The sequence below is a fragment of the Eutrigla gurnardus genome (assembly GCF_963514095.1).
Source record: "Eutrigla gurnardus genome assembly, chromosome: 4".
In the NCBI taxonomy this organism is placed as follows: domain Eukaryota; kingdom Metazoa; phylum Chordata; class Actinopteri; order Perciformes; family Triglidae; genus Eutrigla; species Eutrigla gurnardus.
The window spans coordinates 10,898,276-10,923,671 of record NC_139918.1 but is presented as its reverse complement, the minus strand read 5'-3'; the positions used below and the strand labels follow the sequence as shown (position 1 = coordinate 10,923,671).

Sequence of the window (25,396 nt, the reverse complement as noted above, 5' to 3'; positions counted from 1 at the left end):
ACTTCAGGAGACTCAGACACATTACATTAAGTCAAAAATTAATTTGTTTTCAAATCAGACCAGTACTTTTTTACACTTTTTGAGGCCACTTTAAAAGGTGGTTTGTGGATGCAAGAAATCATGGAGTTAACCCTAGTCCATAAATCAGCAGATAAAACGGAACATATATACCTTTCACGTTTTCCCCTCTACCCATGAGCCATATTGGCCGATACACACACATATTTTCACCAACATCCCAAAAAAGTGGGCGTTATCTGCCTGTTCCACCATGGAGACTGACCTCTGGTGTCGCATGCTGCGCACTAAAGTACATCACATCACCACAGCATCATTGAAAGCAACTATATTTCTTAATTCCCTGGTAAAACCACCCGATCCTACTGAATACCTTCACAGAGGCTACTGTGATCCGTCAGAGGACCGCGATCAACCCAGCACCTTCGCTTCCTCTGTCAGGGTAAGGGTCTCCTACGAGTAGATGACATCATGGAAGTGAAGGTGGTTTGGTTTGAATACGATGTCATATAGTTTCCCAAAAGATGGTTATTTTCCCTCCCTCGCTGTAACAGCACAAATAGTCAAAAGTGCTAAGAGTCGTCCACTTCCACCTTCCACGTCTGAGCCTGGTTCTTCCTGATAGACTCAGAATAGCCTCCATCGATCCGGCTCCGTCTCTTTAGAGTCCCTCTGTGCCCCTGCTGGCCCCACATCCTTTGTCTCCGGCACATCCAAGGCTTCAGTATTGGCCGCTGCATTTCCCTTAAAGCCTTTACACCAATACTGTCACATCCCATCTTCTCTAAACAATAAGCTCATATTGACCCGCTGTTCACCTTTTTTCTCCCCCTGAAAACCTGATTCTGCTCTTCCAGTGGCCGCTGCATCGATCGTTGCCTTTGTGCAGAAGTCATTTAGCCTTTTTCCTCGCTGGTAAATGAACAGAGGCGTCAGTAAATAACAGATTAGGTTGTTCTGGGTGGTGTATGATAATGTGTGTGTTCTGGTGTTAGGGGAGTGTTCTGTTGTAACTAAGAGCATTATAAAACTGTCAATAGTAGTGTATCTTCTTCCCACACACACACACACGCACACACACAAACACACACACACACACACACACACACACACACAAACACAGCATGAGCTTCGCACCCGCCGATTAGTCGTTCTTCAAGCTTGCCGCAGTTTCCTCTTTCAAGGTCAAACTCAGCTTACCTGGAGCGCCAGCTGCACCAAGCAGATAGAGGGGAAAAAAGAGGGAAAAAAGGGCAAGTGTGGATTTCACAAAAAGGCTGCATGCATGCATTTTTCCGTCTCTTGCCCTTCGTGAGCTTTGGAAAAAGCCGTTTTCAACTGATGCTCGTTAATCACAATCAAACCCACTTTTATTTCCTTTTAAAGGCGTCCGTGTGCTTTCATTTACATTTGACATTTCGGGTGTATGTAAGAACCCTCCCCTTTTGGACGGTGCTATGGCATTGTTCCCACAGCCCTTCATTCTAAAACCCTGCAGTCCAAAAAATTGTCCCGTTGGACCGAAAGCCTGTTATCTCAAAAAACAAACGGCCCATTGTTCTGAAAATACCAACTCTCCCTGCAACAGAAGGCTAATGATTATGCGGAATAACGTCATCGGACCTTCCACAGCACAATCTTTTTTTCCTGTGATTGCGAAGGCAAGACTCTGCCTCTGATTAAGCTTCCTGTTATTAACACTGTATGTATTTCATCAATCACAATTATCTTGAATACTATGTCAATGAAAGACCTCCAGGTTGACCCTGACACAGTTTGTCATCTGAAGTCCTTTGACCTTTGAAGTGTGTCATTCAGACGACGGCTCGTCATCCTCATCTGCAGCTTTCCTTGGTCTTCTCCCTCCGTCTTCTTCCTCCCCACACCTCTCTTTCACCCTCCTCCCCCTCCTCCGTTATTTCACCGGTGTCATGCGGTTGATCTCGGACAATCTCGCTGTTACCAGACACTGCACTCAGCCACCCTTAATATTTAATGAAGGATCAGGGCCGCCAGCAGCTTTTTGAGCTTTTTATGGCAGTGAGTTTCCCGGTGACATTTCGGCTTTGTGACCTCCAAGGCATTTCCAGAAATTGCCAGAGACGCATTGGCATTACCTCCAAGCATTGGTCATGAATGAACCCCAAAATCAAAGCAGGAAATAAACACTTTCCTTCCATTTATAAATCAGTAGGCATTATCAAAACTTAACCATAGAACATCATTTTTATTAAAACATTTTTTACAGGAGATGCAGTGTCATTTATAAATTCAGCAATAAAAAGCTTCCTTTCAATACAGTTAAGATACTGTTGCCATAGAAACATTTGTTTGATGCAACGCTCCCCAGCGCCCTGCGGCTGCTTTTCTTACAGAAGAACGTCTTATGTGGACACATGACCGTAGAGACTAAATATCACCCGTTTGACCAGCTAACGCACCTTTTACCTGCTAAACATCAGCACTGTTGCCGTGGGGATGTTAGCATGCTGACTACAGCAATTAATTCAAAGTTCAGCCTCACAGCCGCTCTGCCTTTACTGGGGACCGGCCTTTGTTTCGCTTTGTGATCGCAGTTCTAAAAGCATCCATTTAATCCGCGACCAGCGCAAATATGAAAGAAGGTCCACACTGTCTCTTGGTTTTATGTTGTTGCTGAAGACATTAAAGGAGAAAGAATAAAATGGATTAAACAGTAAGACGCAGCCTCTCAGGTCTGTTTGAAGGCAGACAGAATGGAGAGCTTGATTTACTACCCGGCTCATTGCCATCACAAACATCACAGAGGCGATTTTGGCCTTGGCCACAGTTTGTCACCTTGTTTACTCCTCCGGCCTCGTCCTCCGCGAGACCAAATGAAACAGTCTGTCTGGAAGAATTACAGACCCCGAGTCGGAGCTCTAAAACGATAAAACACGCCGCCTTGCAGTGGCTCATTTCCTCCCGTCTCTGCTCTTCTGCTCTGGGCTTTTAAACCTTTTTTGTGGACTTCTAGTGCCAGAAAACTGTCCCGACCTGATGAATGACACATTGTGTAGATTAGCAGTGCGGTCGGCCCTGAAACCCGCCTTCAGGGAATTTGGAGGCTACCTTCTTCTTTATGTCCCAGAAGTTTATTCCTTTGTTGTTTTTTTATTCAAATGTCACGTCCACATTTCCGTAAACTGGAATGTGTCTGTGTGTTCAGCAGCAGTGACCGACCTCCAGAGTTACCTGCAAGTCAGTTTTTCTTGCCAAACGCTGACTCGACACCCCCTCTATTATCGGCCGGGGAGCCAGACATCCATCTCAATGAAAGCATCTCTTTGTGTCCCTTTCACTGAACTTCAGTGTGTCGGTGCTGATTATAGCTTCGCTGCTGGTGAATATAAGAAGGACGTTTGAGCAAATACCACAATCATTGAGCGTTTTGTGGCTGCGTCACACGAGCAAAGCGTCCACAAAATGTGCTCCGTCGGCGTTCTTGCGATGCATTTCTGCTGCGTTATCATGAGCTTGTGACAGCACCAACCAGGTAGTTCAGGTGTAAGAGCTGTTTGTGTGTTTCTGCCTGACAAAGCACTGCTGAATCACATCGCGTCAACAAGTCATGAGAACAAAGACAGAGGAGATGACACGCTAAACGCTCCTTTTCAAAGATGTTTCAAGAAAAAAATGGTTTTCTTCCGCAAAACTGATTCACTGAGAGCTGCAGGAATTAATAATAAGAATTTGATTTAAGATAAAGCAGTAAGAAAATAAACCGAAAAAATACCTAAACAAGTATTCGATGGTAAATCGTCAGAAAAAGAACCAACAACTATTTTAACAAATGTGTTCATCATAGTTTTAGTTGTTTTTCTAGCAAATAGGCCGAATATTCAACCCAGTCTCATGGTCAAGTTGTTTTGTTTCAAGGAACAGGAATTGACACAAACAAAAATTTTGTGCAAACAAAAACTATATTTCCAATTGAAATTGAAAAAAACAAACAGAAAATGTGTGTCCATATACACGAGTAGAAGATTTGTGACTATTTCATGAACTGCCGTGAGACTGTGTTCTTTAACATTTGACAGCCTTAAACAATTACATTCAGCCTTAAAGATTTACAGTTTTTTTGATAATTTTCTGACATCTTATTTGCCAAATGATGAATCGATTAATCAAGAAAATTAAATAGTGAGTTGCAGCTCCAAAATACAAGAAACTAAAGTGAAAAAATCTGCAATTCTTCAGTGAAAAAGACGATGTCGTGACTGCCTAATGAATTGTGCTTTTTAAAAATGTATAATCAGCTCAGCTTAAAATCACTATCGTGCTTTGTTCTGAGCCTGGCCTGTTGTCTGACCTTTAGACCTTTAAAGTCTTCAGACAAAAACAGAACAACCTCTTAGTTGTTCTCTCCTTCTATAAGACCCTCCCATTGTATTACTGCATTGATTTTAGTGTAGCGGAGACCTTGAGGGGGTCATCAGGTTAACACACAGCAGCTCGTTCTCTACGGACACCTCTGGGACACTTTTGACCCCGAGGCCTCCCCTACAATGTGTCCCGAGGTCAAACACGCAACAAACATCGAATGACGAGAAACAGGCCAATATCTGACTGATGGTGACACAAGCTCGGGATCGTGTGTCAGAGGTGGTGCAAAGAGCCATCCATCTTTATTGAGTCATGAGATCGACTCCCCCTGTGGTTTATTTCAGGATATACAAACAGTTGCACACAAACTCGCCTTGTTTCCGGTCTTCTATAGCAGTTTTCCTGCTTTACAACAAAATTCAGCTGACTTACTTATTTGCCTGTCAAGACACATCGAAATGTCCTGGACAAACTGGACGGGATGCATACAGTTATTCACTTTTTCATTGACGTCAACATGGAGAGAATCTTGCCACGCCTTCTGCCCTCACTTCTACACTTCTAAACCTCTACACTTCTAAACCTCTACACCTCTAAACCTTCTACACTTCTAAACCTCTACACCTCTAAACCTTCTACACTTCTAAACCTCTACACCTCTAAACCTCTACACCTCTAAACCTCTACACCTCTACACCTCTACACCTCTAAAGCTCTACACCTCTACACCTCTACACCTCTAAAGCTCTACACCTCTACACCTCTAAACCTCTACACCTCTAAACCTCTACACTTCTAAACCTCTACACTTCTACACTTCTAAACCTCTACACTTCTACACTTCTAAACCTCTACACTTCTAAACCTCTACACCTCTAAACCTCTACACTTCTAAACCTCTACACTTCTAAACCTTCTACACTTCTAAACCTCTACACTTCTAAACCTTTTACACTTCTAAACCTCTACACTTCTAAACCTTTTACACTTCTAAACCTCTACACTTCTAAACCTCTACACTTCTACACTTCTAAACCTCTACACTTCTAAACCTCTACACTTCTAAACCTCTACACTTCTAAACCTCTACACTTCTACACCTCTACACTTCTAAACCTCTACACCTCTAAACCTCTACACCTCTACACTTCTAAACCTCTACACCTCTAAACCTCTACACCTCTAAACCTCTACACTTCTAAACCTCTACACTTCTACACTTCTAAACCTCTACACTTCTAAACCTCTACACCTCTAAACCTCTACACTTCTAAACCTCTACACTTCTAAACCTCTACACTTCTAAACCTCTACACTTCTAAACCTCTACACCTCTAAACCTCTACACTTCTAAACCTCTACACTTCTAAACCTCTACACTTCTAAACCTCTACACTTCTACACAGTCCTCACCTTCTCACTTGAACCAGTAGTCCTTCCAAATGACCTTGGACATGTGCATATAGATTACAGAATTGCTTTTGCTTAATGTGATTTATTACTTGGACTCCCTTGCATTTGTTTATATTGTAGACAAATGTGTAGAAAAAGCAGACAGACTAGTTAACTGTTGTTGTTGGTAACCTTGTTACCACACATTTGCAATATTAATTGTTTATACAAAGATAGATATTTGGTGTCCATGTATTGATACATTATTGCCATGCAAAATACTATGATACTATGATGTAGTGACTTTCACCCTAATTGTGGTAGGGTCTGGGTCTCGGTCTGTTTAAACATTGTACGGTCTTTAAGAAACCTGCCAACATTCCTGGCCCACCTCAGTACAATAGCAATGGAGAGATCAGTTTGGGGTTATCCTAAGTCCTGCACCTCTATGGAAACATCATTAAAACAAACTAGTTTGCGTATAGAAAAAAATGGATGTTGTTGTTTACATTGTTGCAACCCTTATTTTATTAAACAGCATCGCATTCAGTCCCAGTTTCACAGATTTGTTTTGTCACATGTCTGTTGGTCATCATAAATTATGGTTTCCTATTTCAGCTGAAGAATCAGAATTTAATGTTTATTAAAGTTAAACAATAATGTTAGTTTGTGTAGTTTCTGGTTAAGAGAAAAGGTGGCATTTGGGTGATTTTTTAAAAGAAAACATTATGTAAACTCATCAGTGTTTTTTAACAGCATTCAATCGGGTCAATTGGGTTGTAAAATTCACACATCAATGAACACATACTCCAGTATTGTTTATTCAAAATAAATATTTGAAGGATGTAAGGGTCACTGAGGAGAGCAGCTTTCTGGAAACATGAAAGTTTTGCAAGTTTTGCAAATAAAAGCAGGATCACTTTCCAAAACAATTTTTTTGTTCAACTCTTGAGAATATCACGCTCCACTTCCTGTGTATTCACCCCACAGATTAAAGTTTTTTTTTTATATGATATGATATCTGTCCTGTTACGAGTACGAGAACACATTGAGTGAGGTTTTAGGCTTAATAGTGAGGGTGATTTTCGGCTTATTCTTCACATTGAAGATGATTTCAGACAGGATTACCTCCCAGCTGTACCCTAGTCATAGCAGCGGGCGCCAGCCAGCAGCGCTCACCGCTCTCCTCCAGGGTCAGCTTTTAATGAGATTACTTTTGGATTACTGTTATCTGTTTGAAATGTGGAAAAAGCAGCAGGTACTCGGGAAAATGAAGGAAGGAACGGCGCCTGTATTCGACCCTTGTTGTAAACATGTTTGGCCACAGAGAGTTTATTCAAACGCCTTCTTGTTAAAAGTTGTCAAGCGTGTATCAGTGAAAGAGGAGGACGTTTTCATTAAAAAAAAACCCTCATTCACAAAAGATTGTTCTTATTTCAATAACCAGGACTGTTGTGTTGTTATGTGATCAGATGGAAATAGTGAATGTATAGTTTCATTGAGTCTAGATAGCCCGTAGGTGTGAATGTGAATGGTTGTCTCTCTCTACATCAGCCCTGTGATAGTCCTGTGAGCGGTCCAGGGTGGACCCTGCTTTCACCCTGGGTCAGCTGGGATCGGCTCCAAAAAAATAGTATTGGACGAAAGTAAATAACGATATCACGAAAATGTAGCTTTTGGTGAGAAAAGAGTTGTTTTTTTGCAAACATATTCAATATTGGAGAGTGAATTACGACCTGTTAACTTCCTAACAAAAATCATCCAGCAGTGAGGGACATTTTGTGATGTTACTGGTGTTGTGATGTCCTGAGCAGTAACATGACATTAGTCTGGCTTCAGTGGGACATCAGTGGAAGCCCATTGTGTTCAGCAGAAGTCAGAGCTGCTCTCAGGTGGGACTCTGAATCCGAATAGAGCAGTTTGACACGTGCCAATGAAATCGCCAAGCTCACCGTGAACTTGCCTCGGGGCGGTGTGCAGGTTGACACCCGGTATTACACAACAACGACTATCCGTCAAGTGTGACACCATTCTGCCAGCAGGAGAACATTTAGCTTTTAGAAAGTGTTAAGAGTCATTGCAGCCAAATGTTCCCCAACCAGGCAGGGAGACTGAAAAATGGCTCCGTTGGTGGGAATGGACATTTTAAGACTGCAATTTCATGTATGTGTTATTTGGGATTTTGCTATTCATGCCTAAAAATGAACCACAGAACATTTTCTTTGCCTCAGGACTGATTTCTCACAAACGCTGTTTTGTTTTCATGTTTGGAAGCGTTTGTTGGTGAGGCTATTTGTTTCTGTTCATTTCAGCCGCTAAACAGTTAGCACGTCTGTCAAAGACGTATGTTAAGTAAGAGTTCTCATGTCTGCAATTCACTTAAGTTCCATCCACCTGGTCCATTTCTCTATTTCTCCTGCCCTTTTGTCTGGCTCTGGTACAGCAAGAGGACATCCTAAATCTTAATCCAACCTACAAAGCTCTGATTGGTTCAGGGCATTTACTAGGGAAACCGTCAAAAAGCACAACACCAGACCTTTTTAAATCATAGAAAAGATTTGTAAAGAGATTTTTTTAACTTGATATTTTGCATCAATGTCTCTCCCGTGTCCTACAACATTCCCATATAGTTATTAAACAGTTTCATTTGGTAGTTCATGATTAGTTAAACAGCTTTCTTAGAAGAAATGTCTTGACATGGTGCACAATAAAGTTTAGAAAATGCAAAGAGTCTTTGGCAACGGTGACGTGGTTGGAAGTCCTGTGTTGTTGGACCCACCCACCTCCCAACATGATCATAGACTTCGGAACTAGGGGTGCGGGGGGTGCGGCTGCACATCCGCCCCCCATGTCGCCCTGGACATGGTGCGCCCTGGAGGTGGAGCGGCGTTTCTATCAGGAGGGACTCCGCGTAGCTGTAGGGCGAGAGCAGGCAGTTCTTGAGGCGGCCCAAGGGAAACGAGTGGAACTGACCCCCTTTTCACGAGAGCAGCTAAGCCTTGAGCTGGACATACTGTGCGACATGTGTGGGGGGCGAGAAATTACCACCATTCAGGATGTTGTGTCCATCCTGCACACCTTGCAGCCCCAAACCCGCTCCATGCTGTCGGAGGTGGAGAAGCTCATGAAGCTCTGTCTGGCCCTGCCCATATCTGTCGCGGCATCCGAGCGCTCTTTCTCAGCCTTGGGCAGGTTGAAAACCTGGCTGCGCAACACTATGAAGCAGGAGAGACTTACGCATTTGGCCATTATGAATGCGCATAGTGACCTAGTGTTATGTTCCTTAAAGGCTTGATTTATTCATTCATTTCGTTTCATTTTCTTAACAATAAAGATGCTGCATGTGTTTATCCAGTCTAGTTCGTTAATCATTGTGTGCGTCTCTCCCAACAAAAATCCTGCCCCCTCCTCTCAGAAAATAGTTCCGACGTCCATGAACATGATCATCCCTCTTGTAGTTGTTTGTGTGTAGCTGATGAATGAATGTACGTCCAATGTTCTCTCTCGTTTAGCTCGTTTTCCACCGACTCCTGAGGGAAACGTCGGCCTCTTTAGCTTCTAAATGCTCCATTTTGTTCACTGGCTGGTCTCTAGCTTTGTCTGTTTGCTGCCGAGCAGGTAGTGAACAGTGGCTTTAGCAGCTGCTGCTAGAAACACCAGACAGGGAAGAATGAGCTCTCTTCTGAACTGGTTTTAAACTGGTTTTAGCTTATTCCCATCTGTGCTGGAAATCAGCTGTTAGGTGCAAGTCGGGCCAAATTAAAGCCTCCTTTTTCAGATTGCGGGTGGAAAGGCAGTTTTGTGGTATTTGTGTGCATGATGTATCTGTCTAAAAAGTAAGAACACATTTTAAAAGAGAACATCTTGTGATGGGATCACACCAGTAGCAACGCCGAATCGAGCCAGCTGGGCCTACAGAATCAGAATCAGGTTTATTGCCAAAGTAAGTTTTCACTTGCAAGCAATTTGTCTTGGTTGTGTATGGTGCATACAACAAACATGTAATAAAAAAGAGAAAAAGTACTGGAATAGAAATTTACACTAAAAAATATATAAGAGACACTATAACATATAACATAAACAAGTATGTACAATATAACTGTTTTGAGGCAGTGCAGTTTGTTAAGGGAGTGCAAAAAATAACAAAACTGGATGTGCAAGTTCCCAGTATATATACAATATATAAAGAGTGGGGGCCCAATGGCCCCTTCCCCATTTTCTAGCCTCCTACTTCCGGGCCTTGCTCCGACCAGACCTACCTTTGAGCCGGTAATGCTAGCTGTTTTATGGAAAAGTCATGGAGTCTGATTATTCATCCCCATACACTTAAACATGATTTTGTTATTTAAGAAAGTGCACCCTTCCTTTATCATTAATCAGCCTTCTCTTGGGGGGCTGCACTCCCCCTAAATTCATTGTAAAGTCACATGACAGGAATCAAACTTATGTATCCCTCTTTTTTTTTTAAAGACGAGAGATGCCAGAGAAGAGATGAGAGGAGATGAGCTTACATGTAGTATAATGACAACTTGTGCAGACATGTTTGAAGGAGGATTCCATTAGCGATATCAATAAATCAGCCTTTGAAAAATATTGATAATATCTCATACCGTGAAAGGGAACACAAGAAGACAGACTGTAGCGTATACTGTACAGAGCACTCAGGGAAATCTGTGCATTCAGGCAGCAATCCATCACAGTTGTTCAAGCCAGGCGGGGAGCTGCCACAGCTCACCACAATGCCGCTTTCTGCTCCTCGCTCCGAGGAGAAAGACGAGACGCTGCATCCATAAAGTGACATTAAAGAGACGAGCATGCTGCTGAGCTGCAGGCAGAGCTGTGGGGAAATGTCACGATCACATGCTCAGGAGAAGCTTGGCCGAAAAGGCCACAGCGGGGGGAAAGTCCACGCATGTTGGAGGGTTTGTCAGGGGTCAGAGGTCGGCAGTTATGAAACCACTGCAGTGGTCTCGAGACACATACATGTGACTCCTCCGTCTCAGGCCTCGGCATTCAGGAAACCTTTGATGATGCTTAGAAAGTGTTCTTTTTCTCCAAAAATGGGACTTATTGACATTGACAACTGTATATCCAACCCTGTCTGCATATACAGGGAAATATATGTTTTTCTGGAAAAACACATGATTAATGGATAAAACAAAAAGAAAAACAGATTTAGGTCACAAAACGACTTGGTCAGGCTTTTGTGAAAAACAAAAGGCTACGAAAATGAAACAAAACTTCTTGGTTTTGACACGAACATCAGTCTCCACCCAGACCTCCCTACGTGGACTTCCATGGACGAGTTTGAAGCTAATTTGTGATACGTCTCGAGGAAATGTAATCCTTGACAACATGTTACCTCGATATGTAATTCACAATACAGTAGGTAGTGTGGGAAGGTCATTTTTAGGAAAGCAGGCGGGTATGTCATAACTGCTTGGCAGACGTCTTGTGGCAAGATTTGTTTGAAAGATTCAAAAAAGAAACCCATCCAAGTGACATGGCCAGAGGGGGAGCGCTCCGACAACACAGGATTTTCAACTTTCTCTAATGTGTTGCTGTGATGCGTTTGTGAGGATTTCGTTGTCCTAAACCTAACTATTCTAAGGCCAAAGCTGACTGTCGCCGAACCCTAACTTTTGTTTTGTAGCGTAACATCGTCCTGACTGACGGAAAGAAAACCTGATGCAGGCACGATACTAGAGCTGCTACCGATTATTCCATCGATTAATCGAGTAATCGGATAAAAAATAACATTGTATATAGTTCTCATATACACTGTTGATTTCTTAACACATTCGGTCAATGACTATACACAGGAATAAAGATAAGAAAAAAAGAGGGAAAAAATAGCTAAAGATAAATGAGGATTTTTTCAAACAAGAAATCAATAACCTAACCTAAATAGTTTAAAAATAAACTTAAAATGCTCGTCTTTGGTGATATTATAAAGAAAAAAACTTCAGACCCGCTAAATGACCAAGGAACATATTTTGCATTTCACAAATTTTTGGTCGTATGACCAAAATGGTCGCACTCTGGATCCCTGGCTTCCTCAACAACGGTCCGTGTGGAACAGTGATCCCTGTGCAGAGCAGGCTGCAAAATGCCAAGATAGGAATGTAACGAAGCTTCGAGGCAGAGTTTTTGCCTCGCTGACATTAAAGTTGCCTTCAAACGGCACACACCAACAAACCAGCTACTCCAGCGCTCCGTCATGGTGTTTGCTTCTGATCACACGTTCCAAACATATTGCTGAACATCTCAGCTTTCATCGCTGCATGTTTGACATGAGCCGCTGTAACACCCACCTCCCACACACACACAAACGCACACACACACACACACACACACACACACCTCGTCGTGCAGACGTTCACTCGTCATCTCAGTTGTTTGCACATTCAGCCCGAGAACACAGCCGAGCTGTGATGCTGGAGGTGCCAAGAGGAGCTGTTCACAGACTGTCATGGAAAAGTGTTTGTGATTCGACCATCAAATCAGCTCGTTACACCAATAATGTCTTTATGCCGTATAATCCACAAACTGGACTGTCGGCCCATTCAGAAGATCCATTGTGTGCATGGTGCAGACCATCGCACCATCACAGTGGAGGCAGCAGATCTGAAAACATGTTGGAGCCGTTTGCATCGGATTTCTTCATTCTGGCACAAACACAGGAAGATGCTCACTAATCATGATGTTGGAGTATTATTTCACTCCAAGCATTGGATTTGTTCTTACAAATAATCTGACGAACATATGAGACATTGCAAATTGTGAATATTGTATTCACTCTTTTGGAGAGAAAAATCTCCAGAGCTAGTTTGGCTCATAATACGGAGAATAGAAAGGTATCGCAATACTAAAAAAATGTACGATGCCTCGGTACTTAAAAAATGATTTTTCCTTTCACTTCTAACAGAACTTCATCTGAATTTATTATCATTTTGTGGGTTTTTGTTTTGGAAGCCTCTCATAGCCTCCTGTACTGCAGTACCACTCTATTATTCCATCTTTTATTATTATTATACCTAACCTGATGTTTTATATTTTTGCTGTGATATTGTTTTAGTATTGAGATATTTAGGCAGTGTTTCTATAATATCTGTTGAGTGTCCGCATGCTTCTCTCCATGAAAACATTAATCAATCACTCAAATATTTTTGTGGCAGTAGCTCTTCGGAGGTTTTTCCACCTGAGAAACTGCGACAATATGATGTCAGGTTGAATTGTATTAATGGAATGACAATGACTGTTATTGATTTGTGCTGCTCAGTCATTCACTCAAGCACAACAGGGTGTTAAGGAGTGTGTTTTTTGATCATTTAAAAAGGAGCGATTGTCCCTGATGGACAGTCTGTAGTCTGGAACATCCCCGTTTAATACGGCTAATTACTGAAAGCCAATGCTGTGTGACGCTTGTGTTGGCAGGCGCCGCCACATCCCACTCATCCCTCACGTGACAGGAGAGATGCATGATGGTTACGCCCGGTTCACACCAGGTTTAATCAAGATCAAACAGAGACACTGTTGGAATACATGCTGGCACTTTGTCCCCTCGGAGAAAACCCGGCGCTTTAGAGTGTTTTTCTGCAAACATCAGAGTGATATTGCACTTTGCTCTGAATAATTAATGGCGGCGGTCCGTGTCATGTTAGATTTAAGTTGTTGTATCTGCGGACCGCGTCTTCGTCTGGTTGTCGGCCGATAACAGGCCGCGTGAGTTCATCATCCGCTGTCCTCTTCTGTACCTCGGAGCCACGGAACAAATCCCTTCATTTGGCAGATGGGTGTTTTCTGCAGAGATCAGCGCTGGCAGCTTTTTAGCTCCGCTTGCTCGTAGTGTAATGTGTTTTCATACAGCTGTCATCAGATACGGAGAGCAGGTTAAACCGTGGCGGCGTCGCTCTTCTGCAGTACATGTGTATTCTGTAACATAAGTCCCGTCTTTATGCAGGGAGGTAACTGATCGCTCTGAAATATTGATGCTGCGCGGCCGTCTGCTCTTTCCAAATTATTTTGTCACCTCGTCCTATTTATGCATCGTTAAATCTGGAGGACGGATCTGACAGCGAGTGTTTATTTTCCATGTCACGGCGTATATGCCGCCACTCACCCTTGAGTCAAATTGAAAACATTATGATAATTATTACTATTATTAACCTCAGCTCATTATTTTCCATGTAGCTGTTTTGTAAGCAGTGCCTCTTCCTGGCCCGCCGCCTTTAATGAGATCTTGTTAAAAACGTCCACATCGTTGGCATTTCCCTTTTAATGAGGGCACCAGCGGTCTCTCCACGCCGGTGCCCTTTATGGCGAGCTGGCGCTGCGCCTTTTCCAACAACAACATGGACGCCGCCGCAGCCGTAGCGCAGCCGCCGCAGCTTATGGGGTTTTAATTTCCGTATCCGTGGGAGGAGCAGAGGCCTTCAGGGGGCGACTTGGAAATTGAATCAGCGCTGATGGCGTCCTGGGAGATATTCACAATAACACACAGTAACACACCGTAATGCACCGGGAGGCTCGTCGGCTCTGTGAGATACAGTGAAGAGCCTCCAGGGAGAAGAGATGGCTCCGTGTGTGTGTGTGTGTGTGTGTGTGTGTGTGTGTGTGGCTTAAAGGAAGAATACTCCTACGCATATTCAGTTGTGAATGTGAAATACACTCCTAAAGATGTATTTTCTTTCTTTACAGTAACATGTAGGGTTTCATACACTACTTAACCCTAACCCTAACCCTTTAAACCGCCTGAATTAATGACCACCTCCGCCATGCCAAGAAATTAAAACTGTTATTTCTGTGACCCAGTCTCTTTTGTAAACAAATCTTTCAATGGCATCAGACAACATTGAACTCAATTTTACACATGAAAGTGTGTTTCCAGGAGTTTCTAATGCATTTAAAGAGCAAGTTAGCATCAGGCCTTTAGTGTCTCCAGAGGAAGCTATGTGAAGTCTGGTAAATAGAAAAAAATGTTTAAAGTTTAAAAATGAGAGAGTGGAGAGCAGGGCATAAATAATGCTGATATCATGGGTTTTTCTTTTCCTTTTCTCTTTTCTTTTTTTAACATCTATATCCTAAAACATCCTGCTACGTTGATTTGAATGGAAATCTCAGTTATTCATTGTACTAAGGGACCTGTTGATTTTGAGATTCAGAATAGATCAGCAGTGATGTTTTTATATAGCTGCTCACAATAACCACTGATGGTATTTCTTAAATAAATTAAAGAAAAAATGGTAAAAAAATATTCTTTTGAATCAATCCATTAGAACTTTATTAAAGACTCCGGGTTCAGATAAAAGACGTTACATATAAAAACTCCACCAGCAGTGTCTCGGCAATGTCTCCACAGCTGGATTGGTAACATGTTAGATACGCTCGGAGGGTTTCATTATCCGAGTCATTAAGCCGGCAGATACATTTATACATGAGCTTTCTTAAAACAGTTTGACTTGCACTGCAATATTGTTATAGCATCATAACAGCTTATTTTTCTGTTTGACCAGAAAGTGGCGTGGACAATAATATCTTCATCATCATTAGTTCTGTAATAAAATGTCCAAGATAATTCCTGGTTTATTACAGACACCAAGATTATTATCAGACAGTTAAAAAACAGGACATTCAACACATTCTGACAGCAGTTTGTGAAACAGAATTTAATCAATTAACAAAATTTAATCCATTCGTTTCGTACAGACTGACAACACTTTGGGACGCCTCGAACAACGGTCTCCTGTGTTAAAGTCCTTTGTTGTTGGAACAAGTAGTTGTTCTCAATATTAAATATTATTTATATTACTTATCATGTGCTTTATTCGTGTGTCTACAATGATAAAGGATCCTAATTAACTTTCCATTGACAAAAACTTTACAATTGTCACACAAAATCTATAGATTACATTTGGTGGCATTAGACTGTGTTGGGACATTTTTGACATTTGTCTACTTTAGAGATCATGACAGCATGGATTTCATATCATGTTCCACACCATACATAAAACATACAGCTGCTGGAGACCACATGGACCCAGGACCACGAGATCATCGGAGGACATGATATGGGTCCATGGAGCAATACCAGTCGTGAAGTATTACAGAGTTTAAGTTGCTTGGGCCGATCATCAATATACAGATGAAGAAGAACTGTTATGAGGATCATATTCAGGATCCGCCAGATGTCCGTCTCATCCAGCAAATATTTGAGGATTGACGGCGTCCTCGATGAAGCCGGGCCTCTCCTCTCCGTGAACGCCGACACGGACCCAGAGCGCCGGAGAGGCCTACGGGCGGTCGAGGAAAACCCCCCTTCTAAAATGTCAACTCGCTCTCCACACAGCAGCGAGCTGTCGAGAGCACGATGTCAGAAAATCCCCACTTCACGCTCAATTCTTCCCTCTCTAAATGTGCTCGTGGTGCAGCAATTTTACTGCAGGAGGAAAACAGTGGCAGCGTACTTCAGAGCGTTTCTCTCAGCGACAGAGAACACTGAACGGTCTGTTTGAGCTTTTTATCAGCTGTGACACAATTGTGCCTCGAGTGTAGGTGTAATAAAAAAAAAGAAATACAGAAAACCCGAGACGGCAGATGGGGGTGCAATAAAACATTTAATCACCATCACATTTATTTGCTTCATGCTAATGAGGCTTCTACAACTCAGGAGTGAACTATAAAAGAAGCATCTAAACACACACGTATGTGTTTAGATGTCACAGATGCCTGTTCACGGACCCTCTGAGACCGACACACGTCACAGTCGCACATCAAGGTGGCTAACTGAGGCCGGGATCCGAGAGAAACGTGGTGTGAAGGGGAGGAAATGTCACCATACTGAATCCTGGAATAACCAATCTGCCTTCACATTCTTGGAAAGCAGACAGTTCTAGACGCTTTGAAGATGAGCGGCTCAGTCTGCCTGGGAAACAGCGTTTGTACTGCATTACACTGTGTTTTAGGATGAACGCAGGAAGTAGTAGGAGGTTTGTTACAGTAGCTTTTCTGTCAGACACACATGCATGGAAGTGGTTCTTTTCTTTCTTTCCTTTGCCTCAGACCTTGGATCCTAGAAGGACGTATCTTAATGCTATCATGGTTAGCGTCCACACCAGTGGCAGAAATTCCTCTGACAAAGCCGAAGTGTAGCAATCATTTAACATCCATACAAGGCGGTAAAAAGCTGTTCAAATATAATAATTTTGATAAAAAATTTAGTTTTTAATGTGCTTGTATCGGATAACTACTTGGTTACGGCTTACATGCTAGTTTGGGTGCTGGATTTGGTATCTGGAAGTAAAGAATTGACGGTTTGTCCGATCACACAGAAACGGGTCGGGGCATAGACCTGCATACCTGCCGATACCCGATCCAGTACCTTTGGCTGTGTTGGAGTTATTTCTGGTACTTTGGTATCAGAACAACTCTAATCACCATATAAAGGCCTTGAATGCAGCTAATTAGTTCTAGTTCTTATAACCAGAAGATCCAGACCCTGGAGCTCTGGTGCCCTCGGGAAGTTGCCCATCTTGACCCGTTGGTAATCCACCGTTGCCTCCTACATGTCAGAGGACATGTTTTAAAAAAAGAATAAATCCCCTCTCCTGGCAACATAATCATGACTTATTGATCTGCTACCTTATCGGCCAGCTGCAGATACGGTACAGTCGGCTCGTCGTGTTGGGCAATAAAAACTAACACTGTGACCTTTGGTAGAGACAGAGCGACACCAGAGATGGCAGCAGATGTTCAGGACATGTCCAGACCTGTCTGAGACTGTATTTACCATACACACACACACACACACACACACACACACACACACACACACACACACACACACACACACACACACACACACACACACACACACATCAACCTATGAGAATACCAAAGATAAACACACTTTCATTCTTGTAAATTGATCATTTTGAACAAAAAACTGTTCAATTCTCCTGCTCGTTCAAAGGGAACTTGAAGGGACTGTGTGTGTGTGTGTGTGTGTGTGTTTTCATCTGTAAACTTTCAGCCAACCTGTTTGAATACTTGCGTCATGCAAAGCTCCAGCAGCAGGAGGAAGCCGGCGGCGTGGAGGCGGAGCTGCTGGTCGTGGCGGTGAAATCCCCCGTGCCGCTGAGGAGGACGGTCATGTTGCAGGGTGTTACATCAGCTGTGTTTTCTGCCGCTTTAATGGGCCGGAGCGCGCTTCACTTTGCAGCATCACGGCTGATGAAAACCTTCAGTCTTCATCCAGAAATCTTTTAAAGAATTGAAGGGGGCAGCCATGTTTTTATGAGTCACACTGATGTGCGTTGTTAAAATGTGACAGAGCAGCTTCCTCATCCTCTGCTCAGCAAACTAAGTCATAAATCTAGTGAGGATGGTAACGGCAGATATATTAAACCTCAAATGAGTCACTGGTGCATGGTGATTTTTGACAATTTTGTGGACACGCTCATTTTTCTGGTGCGGTGCTATGTAATGCCTGTTAAAGTGAATATTTAACAGGATTCTGACAGTTTGTAGGTCATTCCAGGGTTGGAAGACAATTTAAGCATCAAAACTTTGGTTATGTATTTAAGAAAAACAGGTAATAAGCCATTGTTGATTTGAAAAATGATTCAAAATATTATTGGATTTGTCCATGATTTTGTTTATTGTGCTCTGCTTGGTAATCAGTCTGTATGTTGTGATCTGTGCTGACTTAATAACTTCCCATGCTCAATATTCTAAACTGAATTTAAAGCTCCGGGTTGAGAACTGACTGAGGATCCTGGCATGTCAAAATATCTCCTGAACATAATTCACACCCAGTTGAGTTCATTTTGAGATTAACGTTAACATTTTTAGGCCACCAGGCGTCAATAAAAGAAAACATTCTTCTGTACACATGACATCTGTTGCACTTCTGTCCATCCTGGGAGAGGGATCCCTCCTCAGTTTCTATCTCTGAGAGTTTTCCCTTTTTCCCCAGTTCAAAGGCTTTTTAGGGGGTTGTCCTGACCAGAGGGTCCTGGAACAGAGGATGCCGTATGTTGACACTAAATAAATACAATGTATTAATCCATCCAATCATATATCATATATTCATGTAGTTTATGATAGCACCATAACTCTGTAAGCGGTTAAAGCCCGTCAAGGAGGAGCCTTGTGGTTTTTTCAGCGTTCCTTCCACGATGATTAGTGACCTGCTTCATTCTTTTGTCTCAGTTCTCTTGTCTCCTGAGGTTTCAGATGTCCCCGTCTCTTTTCAGTGGACGTCTTGCCTCGTTATCATGGTACAAAGAAAGCTCATCAGTGGTGCTACTCAACCTCCAACATTAAGTTTTCATCTAATCTTAGCTCACTACATTTTGTTTTTTTGCTTTTGTTTGATTCTTGGATCATTTGAAAATGAACAATACTCCTAATATCGTAGGAGAACATTGGATATCTTTGGAAAATGAGGCTTTTGTTTCTGATGCCGTTTTCATCAACCACAGTAAATGTGCTCATTGTTGATTGGCCGCACCACGCAGCACCCCACCACGCAGCACAATGTGAAGCTTTGAGTGAACTACGGCATCATACACACATGTACGTCATCACATCATAAATGTGTGAAAAAAGGGAGGAGACGCTGTGAACTAAAACCTCTGGCGGGCAACACTCAGTGTGCAGGACTTCAATAATTCCATCTTCATTTCACGTCCACGTCAGACTGATGGGTTTGGTCAAAAGGCTCCGAAGTGAATTGAGACTAACTCATGAGAGGGTCTCCAGCCTAAAAGACACGGCTTGGGCTCGGCGATAATCCAATATATTCATTTATATCATTCTTTCAATGGAATCATATTTCAGGATAACAAGTCATACTCGCGGCCTGTCCAGGGTGAACCCTGCCTTCGCCCAATGACAGCTGGGATCGGCTCCAGCCCCCCCGCGACCCTAAAATACAGGATAAGCGGTAAAAAATGGATGGATGGATGGAAGTCATACTCGGATGCATACTCGGTTGCATTGACTGAATTGATAATACGAAGCACGTACAAATTCAAATTTCTCTTATTGACTTCATAATAACTTTAAAAACCTTAAAAGTTTCATCTCTGTATCAGTGTATATATATATATATATATATATATATATATATATATATATATATATATATATATATATATATATTTATATATTTATAGTATTGCTGGAAATATTGATTTATTTTGTCACTAAATATATATTTATTTGCCCAGTAGTTATTTCACACAGGAGTATACAAAAAAAAAAGAAACAGAAATGTAAAGCAGTCAGCACGTTCCCTCCAAACATGTGACATCTGTGGCATCGTGCTGTGATTCTACTGCACATTCAGAGTGGCCTTTCATTGTGACGAGCCTGAGGCACACCTGTGCAATCATCATGCTGTCTAATCAGCATCTTGATAGGCCACCCCTGTCATGTGGATGGAATGGTTAATTTGAGAGAAATAGGCCTTTTGTGTACTTAGAAAAAAAGTCTTAGATGTTGGATTTCAGCAAAAATACAAAGTGTTAAGTTTTTATTTTTGTCCAACGTATATCTTTATTAACACTTTCAACTATTGGTCTAGTGGTTGAAAGTCCAATGTGTGTCCTTGTGGACAAAATCAGTAGATCAGTATTATCTGTGGATAAATGAACACATTGAACAGAGGACTCTTTAAGCAGCCACTATGATGGATGGCAGACAGCTGTTTAATTATATCACTACAGATGAAGTCTCTGACATCCTGCGAGTCGCCGTGACTCGTCACATAACACAATCCTTCCCTGTCACCACGTCACAGCCTCAGCATGTTTTGTTTCTTTAAATGAGGCCATACATCGGAAAGTCGTGACCCCGAGAGTATCCATGCAGTAGAGCCGGGTTCGTTTGAATATTTTTAAACTTGTAAAGTGTAAACTCGCACACAACCAGACAAATTTGGGAGCAAACTAAAGCAATTTTTGAGGGTTTGTTCGAACATTTTTAGATAAAACAATTTCCCTGCATGTCATTAGTCATTTTGATCTACAAAGAGATGATGAGAAGTTATTTAGTTCTTGTTGTTTGGCTGGTGGGTTGGTCTGTTTAGAGCAGCAGTTTGTGCCACTGATTGCTTCTATCTGAATAATAATGTATACTTCTTCTTCTTCTTCATCATAATTCATTCATTATTACGGGTGTGAATCTTTGGCTTCACAGCGATTCCATTAACGATACAGTAGTTGGCGATTCGATTCAAGGACAATTTTTTTTGTAACGATTCGATTCGATTCTGTAAACCACGATTCGATTCAGTAACTTGCAACCTTAATTCTATATCCATGAAATAAACATGCAATAATGCAAGTGAGACTATCTGTATTCTTCTGAAAGGTGAAAAATAACATATTTATTCTAGAAAAAACCTGCATAGTATTTTATGCTGAATACAAAAATGTAATGAAACATAGCTCAGTTATTTTTTAACATTTTCAGTAGACTACATGCTGGCAGGGGAGAGTCTTAAACGTATTAAAACATTAATCATAAGTAAGAATCACGATTCATACGATTAAATGCATTTATATCCATTATTGGTGAAGCCAAAACGATTCATTCTATTTATTGATTTTAGCAGATCGATTTAGTAGAATCTATAGGACTGACAATCGATTCATCGATTAATCAAATCAAATCAAAATCATTACACCTCTATTCATTATATTCATGTCTGTAGTTTGTTATTATTATTATTATTATTATTATTATTATTATTATTATTATTATTATTATTATTTATGTTCTTTGCATTAGAAGCATTATTACTACTACGAGACTGCAAATCTACAGCACGTTGTCAATAATGACAAGTAGAGCAAGGACTGTACAAAAGCACCCTTGTACAGTAATGACTACTATTATTATTATGATGGATCGCTGTCACACAGATACAGTCACTGCAGTTTTAACAGCTTTCTACCTATTATTCAGGAAAATACCCACGCAAAAGTGCATATGTTGATTTTCATTAATAGGTTATATGCACGGATCCCTTATGAGGTAACTTCTTATACAGGTTTGGCAATCAGCAGATAGATTTATTAGTACTTTTAGCTTAACCAATCCTATCATTATCTCTGATGTCACAAATAATACTAATACTATTTATTTTTTTACAAAGCATCTAATTCAAACAGAGTTACAAAGTGTTTCACATAAAAACAAATAGAAACACAGAAATAAACAAAATGGAATAGTAAAACCTGTAAAAGAAATAAAAACAAGATATAGGTGGAATAAGGGAAGGCGATAAAAGTTAGTTTTGAGCTCAGATTTAAAAGAAGCCACTGACTCAGCCTCTCTTATTTCCTCAGGCAGGTTTCTCCTGAGCCTCAGGGCTCTTAACTCCAAAGCCCTGTCCCCCTTAACCTCAGCCGAGAGACTGGAATAGATGGAAGGCCTCTGCCCGAGGATCTCAAAGTAGGAGCAGGGTCATACGGGGATAACAGATCAGAGATATATTGAGGAGTTTAATTTAATTAATTAAAATAGCTTAAAATCTCTTCTTACAGGGCGCCAGTGTAAAACAGCTAATAACGGGGTGATGATTTCAAACCTGTTCACTCTGCTTGAAGCCTGCAGGCTGAGCTCTGTAGCCGCTCTAGTCTACATGGTTGTCTTTACATTAAAAACCTAAAATTGGTGAAATTCTGGTGATGATCCAATTGATACAAATAGTTTTGTACAAGTTCTGTAGTTCATCTAAATTGAAATAAATGCATGACTCATAGAAATCGGAGAAATAAAGACGCTCCTTGTAATTGCAAAACCTGTAGAATTCATCAGGTTTTTGAGTTTAACATTAATGATCAAAGTGGAAGTTGTCTGTCCCTCCAACAGTTGCACTTTAGTCTGAGGGGGGACCCACATTGTCCCTCCCCAAGAATAAAGTCCCACATTTATAGAGGCAAAGTTTTATCAGTATGTATCTTCAGTTTGCTTTCAGCCGAAAGACAAGAGAATTGTATTGTCTTGCTTGTTGATTAATGGAGTTGGGGTGCCCTGAAAGCACTAACTAACCATGGAGCGCAATGTCTCTGGTGCAAGTCCAGCTGGTGTGAATATTCAGTTTATGAATTGTTTGTAAGTTATGTGCTTTTTGATTATAAAAAAACACTGCTGTTAACTGAAACGATCCAAACAGAAAATCCAGAAGCATATAGGTGTGATCTCAACGTCTGTCCTTCTGTCTGTGTGTTTCAGGTAGCGGCTCAGGCCGTGTTGTTCATGTGTATGAACACTGCTGGGATATTCATCAGCTACCTGTCGGACCGGGCTCAGCGGCAGGCCTTCCTGGAGACGCGGCGCTGCATCGAGGCCCGGCTGCGACTGGAGACAGAGAACCAGAGACAGGTGAGTCCACCACCAGACAACGGACATGAATGCTGCTCACGCAAGGTCAACACTGCTTGTGGTGCCGGTTGTATTTCGTGGACAAAAGCTGCCGTAGTTTTCACACCGGAAACAATGGAGCCCAAAAGAGATTGCGTTCTTTTCAATGGGACAGGTCTGTCACGCTGTGGTTCAGTCGTCCACCACTTTGGTCCAGACCGAAGTATCGCAACGATGGATTGTGTGTGACGGAATTTTGTATAAACTGCTCCAGCATCTCCATATTTCAGCCTTTCCTGTGAAATGTCTCAACATATAATGGATGGATTGCTACGGAATGTTGACGTACTTTTACGCATCATTTCATTTTGTCCAATATTTTGGTTTAAGACCAAATACCTGCCAAACTAATGACTTTCCAAGAACTGTCAGAGATTGATGCACTATGATATTTAGAGGCTGAATGCCAACACATTTGGATTGAAGCAGAATATTGAGATAAAAAAATGTTGTTAATGAAATTATGACATCTATCTATTTCAATCCATTTTGACTTTTGAACTGAGACATTTTCAGATACGACTGATGCACACGGGAGAAGTTTGCCTTCAGGGCTTCATGCCAGAAAGGATTTATTTTAAAAAATCCATCAGTCCATCGTTCCTCTGCTGCATGCAGTACCGAGGACAGTGTGTGTGTGTGTCCAACGATTATAAACTATGGATTGACTTACTAATATTAATTTACTAGGTATGTAACCATTCGTGTGTTGAACCATTTGGAACAGGATGTTCGGTTTGGTATGGAACAGAAATCCTGGCTTTCAAGTTTTACCCGGACGTTTTGGCAGCGCACCAGTTGTTGTCAGCTGTAGCAGCACTGTGGCATGACGGTTGATCTATCTCAGTTAATCACGCTCATGGACCATGATTTGTCTCAAACTGCATGTGGTCAGTCAAACTGAAGTTGCGTACATCTTATATACACTTCAAATATTCCTCCCACTGCCGATTCAGACTGAGCCGGAGTAATACCTAATTCTACAGTGTGTTTATTGATGCGTAAATGTGAACACAGACACAAACCTATGTAGATTTAAAGCCCATTATCAAAATATTATTTTATTATAACTATTATTGTTATTATTTAATACATTAATGGGGAAAAAAAAGCCAAATATTGTCTTGAAATTGGCAAAGGCATAACCTGCGCTCTAGCATGCTGAGATGTTATTTGCCTCCAGCATGGCTGTGAACTTGGGTAACTAATGCTCACTGAGCGCTGTGTGAGCTACCACTGTTTATTTCCTAATATTTCCAGTTTACTGGTTGTAACCCGTAGTTTCATCATGCCGGATAGGCTCCTACCTTCCAACAGGATTGGTAGAGATTAGATGGTTTGGCTTTGGGTTGGGAGTTTCAGTTTGGACTGAAAATATGTTGTCAGGTGTTGGGTTTAATCCTTCAGCAGACGTTTAGTCTGCATGCTTTAAAGTGGCAGATCCGTTGCTTCTAGCGGCCTCTTTGGCGGTAGATGTAACTGCAGGCGAACCTCCTTTGGAAACCACACAGTGTCGACTCGTTGGCGTCACTTTGCTTCTTGATGACTTTCCTTCTTCACTTCCATTAGTTTGTTGTGTCTTTTTCTTGGGACTGGAAGTTGAATGGTCTTCTTTCTCTGGCTGTTGATCCTCCATTGTGGGTCAGCAGTAATGAAATGTACCTGATCAAACAGTTTAGACTAGAGGGAGCCTGACTCAGCAGTTGGAAGTTACCGATTTTGGATTACAAGTAAGGCTTCCATGAGTAGCTCCGCCTGGGCGGACCAACCGCTGCTGACTGACGTGAAAAGCATCACTAATAGAGCGCTGCCATTGAATTTTAAGCAGGAATGTCGCCACAGACACGGAGATCCTATTTCTGGGCAAAACAGCAAGTACAACCACTTTCATTAGTGGTCACATGATCAATCACCATTGTTTTAACTCACTCTTTGATAGATAGGAACTTAAAAGACAATTAAATAGATGAAAATGTTACGGAGTTCAACTTTAAGAGATATTTAACGGTGACCCCTCGATGACCTTCACCAATCACCAAAACGCCACCGCAGCCAAAAATACACAACAGGCTAATGTGTGTTTTACCTCCTGTTGTTTTGCGACGGAGCTCAGTGTGAAGACACCATTTACAATGTTAGCACAGCGGTTGATGGATTTCAATTGACAGGACTGGATGTTAGCAGATCGGCTAATGAGCCTGCTGAG

General features: G+C 41.7%; 2 protein-coding genes across 2 annotated transcripts in view; both read left to right on the top strand.

The window, feature by feature from the left end:
* LOC311012987 (tripartite motif-containing protein 29-like) overlaps positions 1 to 25,396 on the top strand; it is a 160,147-nt gene that overhangs the window by 50,306 nt on the left and 84,445 nt on the right. The gene's annotated exons all lie outside the window — the stretch shown is intronic.
* Positions 1 to 25,396, top strand: part of adcy8 (adenylate cyclase 8 (brain)) — a 98,795-nt gene that overhangs the window by 7,618 nt on the left and 65,781 nt on the right. Inside the window, exon 2 of the mRNA XM_084008803.1 lies at positions 23,006 to 23,151. Coding sequence (XP_083864929.1) covers positions 23,006 to 23,151 — 146 coding nt within the window. The remainder of the gene's footprint in view (positions 1 to 23,005; positions 23,152 to 25,396) is intronic.